The following is a 14,964-nucleotide window of genomic DNA, read 5'->3' on the forward strand; positions in this document are numbered from 1 at the left end:
CTATGATAAAAAAAAATCCAAACACGGACATTGGTAAAAAAAAGCCTGAATGGCTCTTTTCAGCCTTATGGTTTTAACCACCTGTCTAACTATTGCTTTACATTTCTATAGACCTTGCTAAATGGTGAAGGAAGACACTGCTTGAGACAGATATACAATAAGATTCTTTTGGCGCTACATTTTGTAAGGCACACCTGCTCTGACCTTTGTAGTTCCACTTTGTTTTAGCTGGTCCTTGTACAGGCCTCAAAGTCTTCTGTATTTTTTAGCTAGGCCACAACCCTTCCAGGACACGTTGAGGGTCCCATCACCATCACATTTGCTTGGGAATCTACTGTTTCCTCTGGGTCAGCATTATTGTGAGTATCCTGGGTTACTGTGAAGAAAAGGAACCCATGTCACATTTCCAATATAATACACTGATTTAGCACACTCTCTGGGTGCATGAAGGAGTCTTGGGGTTTTGGAAAATACAAGAAATTTCCCTATGGCTCAGAGGCTAATCTTTACACATCATTTATACATCAAGTATGACCATCATTCTCGTGTAATTGACGGATTAGCTGAATGCAGTTTAAATCAGGTGAAGCATCTTAGACTCTATGATTTGTTTTAGTTCTTCAACAGCCAGCTGAACTTTTGCCCCATAACCTATAAATAAATGCACAAAAGTATACCTTTTAAAACAAAGTCTGCAATGTTGAGACAATACAGTTACTAACTGTCTCAGAACTATAGCGCTCTAAATATCTGTACCTTGCTGAAAGTCAAACATGTTCCCATGGCTTCACGATAATGGTGGGAAATCCTGTGAGCAGATTAAATAGATTTGCTTACAAACAGCTCTCACAAACATCACAGATCGCAGTTTCTTAAATCTTGGAAAAAGAGAGGTTTCTATGCAAGTGTTGTTCACAATACAATAATATAATTTAAAGTTGCTGGAACTGGCATACTTATCAAACTCATTAGCACGAAGGGCTAATAAATGCAAGGGCTTTGATCTGGCACAGATCAGTTCAGACACCCAATCATAGTACTGCACTAGATCGTTAAGCCCTTAAAGAACAATGCGAAGCATATTAAAAATCAAAAGAACATGGTTTAAACAGCACATAAATCTACAATTTTTTTACCCCTGAGAAATTTGTATTATTGCACAGAACATTGAGAAATAACACAATATTTTCAAGAGCTTCATTCTTTTTGATCAAACAAATAAAACAGCACAACCCTTTCATTTTTGGAGTCATCGTGGTTACCCCTTGTCGAGGACGGTATACACAAGGTGTTGTTTCTCTGCCACATGTGCTACAACCAGTGGGTGTATCCCATCTCTGACTACAGAGCCTTCTCCCCTGAATGACATAATATCGACAGACAGAATATCGAAATGCAAAAATATCGGAGCAAAAATATCGACAGCAAAAATATCGGAATCCTATCTTCATTAAGGTAAGTACAAAAATATCGAAAAAATAATATCGTAGTACAAAAATATCGGAATCAAAAATATCGTTTTTTAAAATATATTAATAATAATGTAAAAATAATATTAAAATACATATAATTTTACAACTATTAAATAAAAATATTAAAACAAAATTAAAACTAATACATACACATTTAAAATAAATGAAACACTTAATAATTTAATGTAATTTTAATTTATTTCATGTAATTTATTTGATTTAATGTAATATTTTTTAGTTTTTACTCTGTACGCCTGTACCCCAAAAACCCAAAACTGACCCTGAACCCTAAAAATACCCCTTTACCCAAAAACTGAAAACTGACCCTTATCCCTAAAAATACCCCTTTACCCAAAAACTGAAAACTGACCCTGAACCCTAAAAATACCCCTTTACCCAAAAACTGAAAACTGACCCTAAACCCTAAAAATACCCCTTTACCCAAAAACTGAAAACTGACCCTGAACCCTAAAAATACCCCTTTACCCATGAACTGAAAACTGACCCAGAACCCTAAAAATACCCCTTTACCCAAAAACTGAAAACTGACCCTGAACCCTAAAAATACCCCTTTACCCAAAAACTGAAAACTGACCCTGAACCCTAAAAATACTCCTTTACCCAAAATTAATTAATATTATTTAATTAAAAATTAATTATTAATTAACAATAACAATAAAGTAAATATATTAGCACATTTGCTGTAATTAATTTAATTTAATAATTAATATTATTTTTCCCAATTAATTAATTAAGAATAACAATAAATTATATATAAATAAAATTACTATAATGAATGTAATTAAATAATTAATATTAATAATTACCAACTAATTAATAATTATAAATATGTAAAAAATTATAATAATTAATTAACTAATTAATAGAAATTAATTACCAAATAATTATTAATTAAAATATGTACAAACATATATCAATTAATTAATTATTATTAAATTACTTCCCACCCTATTCCCCTATAAACCCATAACCCGCTACAGCAGAGGTCTTCAAATTTTTTGATGCCGAGACCCCCTTGTAAAACCTTTTTAGGCGTAAGGACCCCCTTCCGACAAAAGATTCTAGAAACTGGTACTCCTCATCATAAACAACTATCGACAACCATAAATGTGCCTGTTAGACCTCATCACATCCATCCATCCATCATTCATCCACCCACACTTCCACACATCCATCCATCCTTCATCCATCCACCCTTTCATCCTTCCATCCATACATCCATCCATAAATCCATCCTTCATCCATCCATCCTTTCATCCTTCCATCCATACATCCATCCTTTACCTATCCAACCGTCCATCCACCCATCCATCCACACACCCACCTTTTCACACATCCATCCATCATTCATCCATGAAACCTTTTATCCATCCATACATCCATCATCCATCCACCCTTTCATCCTTCCATCCATACATCCATCCTTTACCTATCCACCCGTCCATCCATCCACCCATCATTCTTCCACCCACCTTTTCACACATCCATCCATCCATCATTCATCCATGCAACCTTTTATCCATCCATCCATACATCCATCCTTCATCCATCCACCTTTTCATCCTTCCATTCATCCATCCACCCTTTCATTATTCCATCCATATATCCATCCACCCTTTCATCCATACATCCATCCTTCATCCACCCACCCTTTCATCCATCCATCCATCCATCCACCCACCCATCCATCATTCATCCCCCACCTTTTCACACATCCATCCATCATTCATCCATGCAACCTTTTATCCATCCATACATCCATCTTTCATCCATCCACCCTTTCATCCTTCCATCCATACATCCACCCTTCATCCATCCACCCTTTCATTATTCCATCCATATATTCATCCACCCTTTCATCCATACATCCATCCTTCATCCACCCACCCTTTCATCCATCCATCCATCCACCCATCCATCATTCATCCCCCACCTTTTCACACATCCATCTTCATCCATCCACCCACACTTTCATCCTTACATCCTTACATCCATCCTACATCCATCCACGCTTACATCCATCCATTCACCCATCACTCATCCACCCACCTTTTCAAAAATCCATCCATCATTAATCCATGCAACCTTTTATCCATCCATACATCCATCCCTCATCCAAACTACCCTTTCATCCTTCCATCCACCCTTTCATCCATCCATCCACCTTTTCACACATCCATCCATCCTTCATCCATCCATCCACCCTTTCATCTTTACATCCATCCACTCATCATTCATCCACCCACCTTTTCACACATCCGTCCACCCTTTCATCCTTTAATCCGTCCATCCATACAGCCCCTTTCATCCATCCATACATCCTTCATCCGTCTACCCTTTCATCCATCCATCCACCCATCATTCATTCACCCACCTTGTCTGTGCATCTCTCATGGGGGGTCAGTATCTCTCTGCTTCGTCTTCCTTCTTCTTCTTCCTCTCTCATGGCAGGGCATCCTTGTGCCTCCCTGCTTGGGGGGTGGGGGTGGCAGCCAGCTGTGAAAACATCTCACCGTGAAGAACAGACTCTCAGCCACATTTCTCCTGCACAGGCGCCAGGTATGAGGGCTCGTGGGACTTGAACCAATGATTGTAATGTCCTTCTGCTGTCCTTCTGCTGTTTACTGTGTATTTGTAAAGCGCTCTGATACCTACTAAACTAGCGCTATATAAAACGTTAAGTAAAAATAAGCCCACAACTAAGTCCATTGAACTCAAAGGCCCCCCCCCCCTCCCCAGCTCGTGTATGTCAGCCGGGCTGAAACAGCTTGGGCACACACAAAGGCACACCAGAGTACTATCACATGTCTTTAAAAGACCTTTACTTGTTAATGAGGCTTTGATGTGTTTCACACCTCGGTGTGAATTAGGCGGCCTCCGCCGTGAGCACCCTCCATCAGCCTGACGCCAGGAACTGCACTCTGGCAGAATCTGCGACCCCCTTCCCAGGACTCCACGACCCTCCTGGGGGTCGCGCCCCACAGATTGAAGACCTCTGCGCTACAGAACATATTTATCAATTAATCAATTAATTAAAAATAATTAAAAATTATTTCTCAATTAATTCATTAATAATTCCTACTAATTAATAATTATTTTAACATAATTAAATTACTTCCCACCCTATTCCCCTATAAACCCACAACCCGCTACAGTAGTAAAAGACAATATTTAATAAATTACATTAAAAATAAATAATAAATACAATATAATATACACTAAATGTATTTAAAAATTTATATTAGTAACATCGAAGTTATTAATTTCGATATTATTGACATCGATATTTACAACTTCGATATTACTGATATCATACCAATATCGATATTGAGACTGTCGATATTACTTACCTTCGATATTTTGTCCCATCGATATTTAAACTTCGATATTTTTGTATATCGATATTTAAAAATCGATATTTTGTCTGTGTACCTTCTCCCCTTCCCTATGAGGCCTTGTGTGGTGCAGGCTGTGTACCCACAGGCCCCTCCTGCATGGCCCTGCCTCATAGTGCCTTGAAACACTATTCACAACCTGATGATGGCCCTTAACCTTGCAAACCCTACGTTTTAAGCAACAGATTTATTTATGCATTTTGTAGCACATAATCTGACAACGCCTGCAGCCTCATATACAAAACAAAACAGCACATTGACACAATCGGCATGCTTCAGTGCACGTCTGCTAAACGTATCGTAAAAAAGCCACTCCGGTCTTTGAGCAGTATCAGTTAAAAAGAACTATTGGACAAGCGGACAATTTGTTTTACATTCGTATTTTATTTATTACAGGATATTTCCAAGGGCTAACTAGTCAACATTTACACTTTACACATTAAACCTATGATAAATAACTCCCTTTTGAACCACGTGTTAGTTTGCTGATGAAACAGAGTAACCTTAGCCCCTCACAACTAATTCTCATTAAACTTTGCTGGAAACTTTACACTGGCGTCTCCAACCGGTCAATCGCAAGATACCGGTAGCTCGTACTTGCCCTGTCAGTAGCTCAATGCCTGACTTCCACGTTAAAAATACCCTACAATGAATGTATGGCCACACAATTTCCTTTAAATTTATCCCATTTAAAAAAGTACCTCGCCCTTGCAGTGGCCATATGTTTCTGTTGTAAACAATGCCAATTAATTAACAAGAAGAGCTGAGCATGGGCTAAGCTAAGGTCTGTGGCCCCTTTCTTGACTTAAAAATGATGCAAATAGTGGCACAACAGTCATACAAAAATATGTTGGAATGTTTTAGAAAATAAGTTTTTTTCTCCTACATGCATATGCATTTTATATGAACAGCATATTATATCACATTGAGAGGCATTTTTGGAAGTAATAGGTTTTGAACATGAAACAATCATAGACTTCCACCATCACTGATGAAAATTCAATAAAAATGAACTAAGTTGTGTCATGTGCACCATACATATGGACTAGGTTATTATCACATGGAACACATTTATAGTCTGTTAGGAGAGGATTTGTACAGTGCACACCATGAACTCAGGCATTTAAAGGTCTGGTCACATGATAATGTAGAAAAAGGAGGCATGATGTAATAAAATAATTGTATTGCAGCCTTTGTATATAGTGCTTACTGCCCTGCAAGCCAATCCATGTAGGGTTTATGGTGGGAAAGCTGTTGTCATTATTTTGTGAGCCTATGTTGGAAGTGTTCCATGTTGTGCATGATGATCACCGAGGTTCGATTACCAAGTTATGGAACGTGGAAGCGTGGTGGATGAAAAGGTCTAAGAGCCAGATGTGCAGTTTATGGTTTTTAGTATGGTTGCAGTATTGAACAGCACTGCATGTCCATATGATTTCTCATGATTGTTGTAGTCTTCTTAGCTGGTTATGGCAGAGGTCAGGAGCATGCATTTTGTTGAAGAGGGAAGCCAGGACTAATACCAAGCTCTCTGGTTTCCTACTGTGCATTGCAGACACTAAATGGGTATCTGTTTATCCCTAGTCAATGAAGCTGGACGTGGAGGGTCTTTGGAAATAATGCACAAGTTGCTTGGCTCACAATGATTTTCATGGGTCTGAAGTAGCTCTCACTGCAGAAAAGGTTGGAGAACCCTGCTTTACACAAACAGTTTTTATTTTGCACATTGCTGGACTCGGCTCTGGCGCCATTGTAGCACTTTGCATATTTTCACCATGAAGAGGTAAGCTAACACAAACTTGTTTGTAAAGTTTTGTTTTTCAAAAAGAACAGGCATTTTCAAACCATGAAAAGAAGAAACTGTGCAATGCAATACATTGAAAGGGAAAAAATAATTTCAAGTTGTTGGAACTTGTATTCTTATCAATCTTTATAGCACCTAGGGCTGATTATTGTAGGAGCCGGCGCTAAACAGTTCAGACGCCCAAGCATAGGAATGCACTAGTGCTTTAACCCCTTATAGAACTATGCAAAGCATATTAAAAACGAAACAACCTGGATTAAGGACCGCATAAATCTACACATTTTTACCCCTGAGCAACTTGTAATATTACACAGAACATTATTCAGTTGCAAGTCAATGTTCAAGAGCTTCAGTCTTTTTGCTCAAAAAAATAAAACAGCACAACCATTTAATTTCTGAAATACTAGCAGTTGCGCCTTGCTGCAGACAGTATATGCATGGTGTTAATTCTTAACCACATTTACTACATCCAGAGGGTCTATTCCATCTCTGACTTCTGATGTTCGGCCATGTGTTCTGGTTGTTGGACCTATTGTTATATTCCCCGGTTAGGCCCAGGTAGCGAAACAGCTTAAGGATGGGTTATCTGTATCCTCTTTCCTTAAAGCATGCTGTCATCACCCTGCATTCATCATGAAAACTTTTGTTCTGAGCTGCAGATCCTTCAAAATCGTAGAAACTCACCATGGGGAATGCAGTTGATTACATTTTTGGGTGGCTACTCTCAGCATGTAGTAGGGTATTGCCTGCTGTATTCTTGCGATATAGCATGGATGTGAGCTTTGTATTGATCACGGATTTTGCTTATGTGACCCCCAAACTTCAAATTATATGTATTGTCATTCAAATCAGAGATACATTTCACCACCTGCTCTTGATCCCCTTTGCCGACAATACATAAATTGTTGTTGTGGCGAGACCACAGTACCACATGTGCACTGTAGTCTTCAAGGCTCCTGGACACCTGCTGCTCCCACCACCCCATCATAAGGTTGGCATAACTGGTAGCAAAGCAGGTGCTTATCATGGTGCCCTATATCTGTCTGAAGGTGGAATTATTAAAGAGGAAGAAGTTATTTTCAAAGCAAAAGCTGATCTGTGAAATCACATTTCAATATGATGGAGACAAATCATGGGTCGAGATTTTAGAAGTTTTTCACACACCTGTAAACTAACATTATGTCTAATGCTGGTGCACAGGCTGCTCACATCCAATGTGATACAAAGGAAATTAGACTCCCAGTCAATATCTCGTATTTTTAACAGAAAGTATTTACTCTCACATATGTATGATGGGAGGGCCAATACATAAGAATGTAAAAAGAAATCAATATATTCAGATGTGTGTACTAGTAGAGATCCAATAGTTGAAATGATAGGTCTACCGGGTGGTTTGTACTGATTCTTATGTAATTTTTGCTAATAAGTAGAGTACTGTTATTTTGGGAAATCTATTGAGTAGGAAGGTGTATTCTTTCCACTCACTGAGTCCCTGCTTTTGCCATTTGGTTAATATTTCATGTTTCAGTTGTTACTCTGGACACCGTTTCATTTATCTCTTTATAATTCAATTGTATCATGCATTCATTGAGGTAATCCTGGGCATCATGGATTGCCACCCTTGTCCGATTTTTGGATGACAATGTTGTGGTCATTCTGAAGTTACATATGTACCAGTTTCTTGCTCTTGGACAAATAATCTGGTCCCCATCTGGTTTTCTTTGCTAGTCGTTTTATATCCCAAATGCAAGTTTTTCAAAAATATCAATAGCAAATGGGGGAAGGATAGGATTAAAAGTTGATGTGGGCTTAAAGTCATTAGGACAGCTGCCACCTAACTCAGAGCATAATATTTCCAAATCCACTGATTCCCCACTGGACTCATCTAATTCCATATTCAGTTCAGTGAGAGTGCCATCTATGTAACTTTAATTTTCGTATAAACTGAAAGAGGTCAATCCTACTCTGTGCATAGTTGAAGGAGTTCGCAGGACAAAAGGAGAACCCAAATTGAAGACCTTAGTTTCCACAGAGGTAAGAGAGATTTACCACATTGTTTGATGTATCGATCATCCCTTCTTCTGCCTCTTTGTCTCCATTCCCATGTGCGTTCCTTTTGCTCTGGCTCCACCCTCCTCTCCTGGTTATATATATATAATAAAGAATATTAATATATATATCAAAACTGTAAATCCTCAAGTTGCTACTACATGTCCCTCTCAACCTCTCAACTTAAATGCTAAATCTTCAAAATTCCTGTCTAGAGCTGCAGTTCCTAAAAGCCCTGTTGAGCTAAATGCAAAAGCATTTATATTCTTTCATGAAGATGCAGTTCCACTATTCATTAGTAGGTGCCCTTCAGAAATCATAGACAAATGTATTGATATTCTCACATCAAGCCACAGTTCACTTAGTTGTTACTAGGTATCCATTAAAATTAAAACACAAAAGAATGTAAATGCTTACATCAAGCCTCAGTCCCACTATTTGTCACTAGGTGTTCATTAAAATTTGAATGCAGATGGATTGAAATTCTTTCATGAGGCTGCAGTTCACTAGTCATCCCTAGGTGTCCGTCAGTAATGCAAAATCACTGAATTTTTTTCATCACGTCATATTTGGACTAGTCATCACTAGGTGTTGTCAAAGGTCGAATGCAAGAGCATTGAAATTCTTATATGAAACTGCAATTCCACCAGTCATTACTAGGTTTCCTGCAGAAGGCAAATCCAAAAGCATTAAAATTCCCACATGAGACTGCACTTCTACTTGTTGTTAACAGAGGTCCAGCTCAAGTCAGAAGCAGCTACTTCAAATGTCCTGCAAGCAGAGGGGGTGTGGCTTTCGTATACACATTTGCATATACACTTTTGCTGTTTTAATCATTTGTGCTTGTTTTCAATAGGATAACTTATTTACCAACTCTAGTTCTTCATAACCAGTCAGAATTACAGATCTTGATGCATTTTTTTTTACAGTTTATAATCACGTGTCACTATTTAGAGGAATTTAAATTCATGAATGAGTACAAAAACATTTACATAACTTATTTTGGCGCTTTAAATTTATAAATTTTAGTGGATGTAAGCCTTGTCTTTGAGTTGTAAGGAGTGTTTTATACATACGTTCAGTGTTGGTACAACATTCTAATAGGGGTGGTGTAGTTCTAGAAGTAATTACTAGAGGTTTGTCTCAAGTGGTTGAAATGTCAATCACAATTCCTTGGGGGTGGTGTACTTTCAACCTGAAAATCTGCATACACCTTTTAGCTTCTCTAATGAATTGTGCTCATTTTCAGTAGAATGAATAAATAAATAGACCAAATCTGGCTTATATTGTAGAATGAACATTTTACTTTACAATAAATGTCTTGAGAGTTATGAAAATAGTTGATGTAACCCTACTATAGATAGGGACCATCAGTCACTGGGAAGTACAAGTGGCAAACAATTTCAATTTTTTAGGTGTATGTGTACATGTGAAAAGGAAGCATGCAGTTTCTCAAAGTGAAGGCATCCACTGGCTGCAGTTGGCTCAAAATTTGAGTGACATGTCAACAGACCAATGGTGATAAGTGCTGATCGGGAGGCTCTTTATATGTATGCATTTTTCGTATTCATTTTTTTTTAAAACCAGAGGCTAGAAAGACATCTAAATCTGTCTTTAGGCCAAACCTAAAAATTAGAAATGCTCCCATCCCACATACACCATACAGTTATCCCACATTAGTATAACCTCACAGAAACACATCACTGACCACACACAGTACAATGTATTCTGCCCATTGTGAACACACTCAACAGTTCTCAAAAGCTAGACAGAATGCACTCACTACTCGATAAACATCCGGTGTAGCTAGATCTGATATGGCAGTAAAGTATTCTCTTTTGTTTTTTTAACAACTTTATTTTTAATTTTTGAGAAACTAAGGACACACACACTTTGGCATTAATGTTTACAATGATCTTTAACTTGCAACAGAGGACAGTTCAAAATAGCATACTTTACTACAAATGGACAGTTTTACCATCTTGCAACTCAACCCCTCTCCCCAAGAATCACCTCCAAACCCTCTATACAAGAAACTCAAAGCAACATGTTGACCTCTAGTCTGATTGTCCTGAGGGGATTGACTGGCTCCCTGCCACATAGGAGTAATCACAAACACACCCTGGAAGCCTTCAGATTCTTAGACAGTGTCAAGTGCATCCCCCCTGATCTTTTTGTCTCTTCACATACATGATAAATGAGTGTAGATATTGTCATACTTTTCAGATCTATTGCGAACAATTGCTGGCATGAACCAACCACATCTTTCCCCACCACATATTGAGCAAGGTTGACTAAGGCTGTTTCCACATTGAAGCCACACTCATGCATGGAGCTAGAAGGGGGTGAGAGAGTTGCATTCCCAAAGAGGTTGTCGTGGGTTACAGTCTGTGTTCCCTGGGTTCCCAATAGAGAACCGAAAGTGGTTCATGGGGTAAAAAGATTCTGTTCTGACTCTGGATTGGGCCCCTTTCAATCTGTTCACCTTTGTACTACGGAGTGTATGCATTGTTTTGTATTGACCACACACATGTATACTCCCACACACAACATGTACTAAAATGGGAGGAAGCTCTGGTACAGACAGCTACTTCATGAGCACTGGACTTACCTCATAACCCCTCCACAATATCCCTCCACTGTCTTCAGAAATATAGACTGTTGGTGTGTTTCCACTTTCTGTCTAAGCAGCACCTGACAGCACTGATCCTGCACACTCCTCTAAGAATTGCTTTAAGGTATTAAGGATTTTGCCACTATAAGCTGGAGGTGTGTGTCATGTACATTTGTATCTGTGTCTTACATAAGAAAAAAACAAATGCCAGCATTTCTGAACAATATGAGTAACATGTCATTAAGGCAGATAGATGTGTGTCTTATTGTTATATATTTTAGGGACAACAAAGGAACCCGAAGGAGTCAGCAAGGGACCTTGGGAGTCAATACTATTAAGCCAACAGTGGTCCCTTACAAGCATGAGGATATAATCAATAAATATAGACGAAATAGTTCCTATATTGAATATGACGTACCCTGCCGGGCAGAGGTCTAATATTTACTTTCCAAGCAATGTAAAACACAATTTACAAACAATATACAAGGCGGGACACAAGCTGTACCCAGCTTAACGCACAATTTAGACATAAGGGAAGAAGGACATGTGAAGAGAACAAACAAAACAAATACTGTTCTCTTGTATTTTCCTTCCCTTTTCTTCCCTTAGGCAAAAGAGGCTTTTAATTATTAGGCATTTATTTCATGTCTTGATGATGATCTGTGTAATGTGTTAAACGGATCAAAACGCCGTCGACAAATATGTGCACCTTATATAAATGCATAAAACCTATATGTCCTTTAAAAGTGTAAAGATGCCAGTATTGTTCTGTTTTATAATTGAAACTGTGCAATTAACAGGTTAACAGAACGCTAAGCTTTTGCATAAAAGCCTTTTTGTTTTGTTTGTTCTCTTCACATGTCTTTCTTCCCTTATGTCTAAATTGTGCGTTAAGCTGGGTACAGGCTTGTGCCCCGCCTTGAATATTGTTTGTAAATTGTGTTTTACATTGCTTGGAAAGTGAATATTAGACTTCTGCCCGGCTGGGTATGTCATTTTCAATATAGAAACTATTATGTCTATATTTATTGATTATATCCTCATGCTTGTAGGGGACCACTGTTGCCTTAATCTTATTGTTATATGGCATATATAAACAATTTCTTTGGATACTTTTTAATGCTATAGGTCTTTCCTTTAAATGCACTGCAAATACCGTATGTTATTACTCAATTTAATGGCACGTATCTACCAACCCCGGAAGAGTGGTAGGTTGAGTCTGCCTTGCCCTAAATCAAACTTTTCACATTTACATCGCTGTAGACAACAGAGGTAGGTGTTAAATCAATGCCCATTCTTGGCAGTTTATATGAAATGGTGATGTTTTACATTCAGAAAGAGCATACAAACATAAAAGTATAGAAAAATACAATGAAGAAGGGAAGGTCAAAAGTTAGATGAATGAATGAGAAGTATGGTTGGAGAAATGGAAAACGAAATAGATACACCAACAAACCAAAATAGATAGATAGATAGATAGATAGATAGATAGATAGATAGATAGATAGATAGATAGATAGATAGATAGATAGATAGATAGATAGATAGATAGATAGATAGATAGATAGATAAATGGACAGGTGGAAATCTTGACTATTTTGATAACCTAAATCATCAGCAAAAGAACAAATTAAATGCAATACAATTTATTGCCACTGCATTAGATAAGCAGCAGCAAACCTTCAGATTACACAGTGCATGGTCACTCGATATTGGCTTCCTTCCTAAGTCACCTGGTGAGGAGTAGATATCACACAGTGTGCACAGTAATGACTGGAAACCACTACAGACAGCAGGTTTCTAGCTAATTGTTTGGAGGCTCCATGTAACCAATGTCCATTACGCAGTGCACAACCTCCTAAGGACATCTGCTTCAACCTCAGAAGGATTATTTTTTGGTATTGGATGGAGGAGGCAGCAAATTATAAGCACCTCATCCTGTGCTCAACACAAAGCCATTACCCCATCACACAGTAAAATATTTTTAAGAGTTGACATGTCTGAAGTAGGACTTTTATTGATTACTGGTCATCATGGTAGCTGTCCAGGATTGTGATTCAAAAATTTTCCCTGACACTATATACCCAAGTGCTTTGCGAAACCATGGGTAAAAGAAACCATATATCAGGGGGTTGCATGTTGAGTTAATGTACCCTAGCCAATTTAAGGCATCAAACAAATCTTCTGGGGTAGAAAACCCCAAGATAGGATCAATTAAAATTACAATAAAAACAGGAAGCCAGCATGCTAAGAATACACCCATAACTATACCCAATGTCTTGGCTGCTTTCCTGTCTGTTTTATTAGAGAGATTGTGGTTTGCTTCATCATGACCCATTGATGACATTTGTTTAATGATTTTTGCATGCCTTTTGGATACAACAAAGATTTTTATATATATCCCAACCATGACCGACCCTGGAGCAAAGAAGCATGCAAAAAACATCACAATGCTCCACAATTTGTTGAATGTAATGGGGCACAAACTAAAACAGGCAACTAGTGTTTCATATCCCTCTATCCCTGAGACATGAGAATCAGTTATAACCACCCCAAATGCAAACACTGCTGGCACTGACCAACAGAACACAACCAATCCCCTAATCACAGCCATGGTCATTTTTGTAGAATACCGTAGGGGGTCACAAACTGCATAAAACCTGTCAACCGCAATTGAGCACAGGTGGAAAATTGAGATGACGCTGAGCATCAGGTCAAAGCTGTAATGGATTCTGCAAAACATGTCACCAAACAGCCAGCACTTCTCCACAGACCGGATCATACTGTACGGCATAATGATGAACCCAAGTAGGAAATCTGTGGCCGCCATTGAGAGTATAAGGAAGTTTGTCGGAGAGTGAAGCTGCTTGAAGTGGGATATGGAGATGATTATGGCAAGATTTCCAAATATTGTGATTGTGATTGACACAACAAGGAATGAGTACATTATGATCCGAATGCTAAATGACCTGATGTGGCTGGAACAGGATAGTGAAACATTCCCAAACTGAGAGCAGTTGGGTAAGACCTCAGTGCGATTAGAAGTATCCATAGTCTTTCTCAGTAAACTGATTTGTGGAAATGAGTTTCTTCTACTTTCTTGGTAATACTGGTGTCACATGGAGAAGATATTCTGATATGGGGTAAAAAGAAACATCAGTTATAAATCTGGCATCATAAGTAGTAGATAATACAATTAATGTGTCAAGCAGGCCTGGCTGGTGAATTGCACTCCATTCACAGAGTTTAAGGCGTTTTCCGCACTCTACACTCCCCGGTGCACACAGAGTCTGAACATTTTCATAGATGAGTTTTTCCTCACTCGCATTCATCAACATTAAGTTGGAAAGCGTGAGAGTGAAACACCAAATGCTAGACCACCTCCCAGAACGATATATTAACGCAGGCGGTCGCGGATTGTCACGTATCGCCGTGACCGCTCGTGTTGAGAAACCTTCCGTTCATGTTGAGGTAGCTGCTGCTCGAGTAGAACATCTACTCGAGTGGCAGAAAGAAGCAGCTCCCTAGATTTTTACCAATCAGCATGTGTACAATTTTGAAGATAGCACATTTTGTGAATGTCCAATTTAACCATAAAATTGAAAATGT

At 38.4% G+C, this 14,964-nt stretch overlaps 1 protein-coding gene across 1 annotated transcript; it reads right to left on the reverse strand.

The window, feature by feature from the left end:
• Positions 1–13,369: 13,369 nt before the first annotated feature.
• On the reverse strand, positions 13,370–14,407 carry LOC147708813 (trace amine-associated receptor 3-like). Its single transcript, XM_086925779.1, has one exon. The coding sequence runs from the start codon at positions 14,405–14,407 to the stop codon at positions 13,370–13,372; it is 1,038 nt and encodes a 345-aa protein (XP_086781905.1).
• Positions 14,408–14,964: the final 557 nt, after the last annotated feature.

Source organism: Lissotriton vulgaris, chromosome 6, assembly GCF_964263255.1.
Source record: "Lissotriton vulgaris chromosome 6, aLisVul1.2, whole genome shotgun sequence".
Classification (NCBI taxonomy): Eukaryota; Metazoa; Chordata; class Amphibia; order Caudata; family Salamandridae; genus Lissotriton; species Lissotriton vulgaris.

What these genes read in the sequence shown, in the direction of transcription:
- LOC147708813 (XM_086925779.1), bottom strand. Translation starts at nt 14,407, where the DNA reads ATGGATACTTCTAATCGCACTGAGGTCTTACCCAACTGCTCTCAGTTT.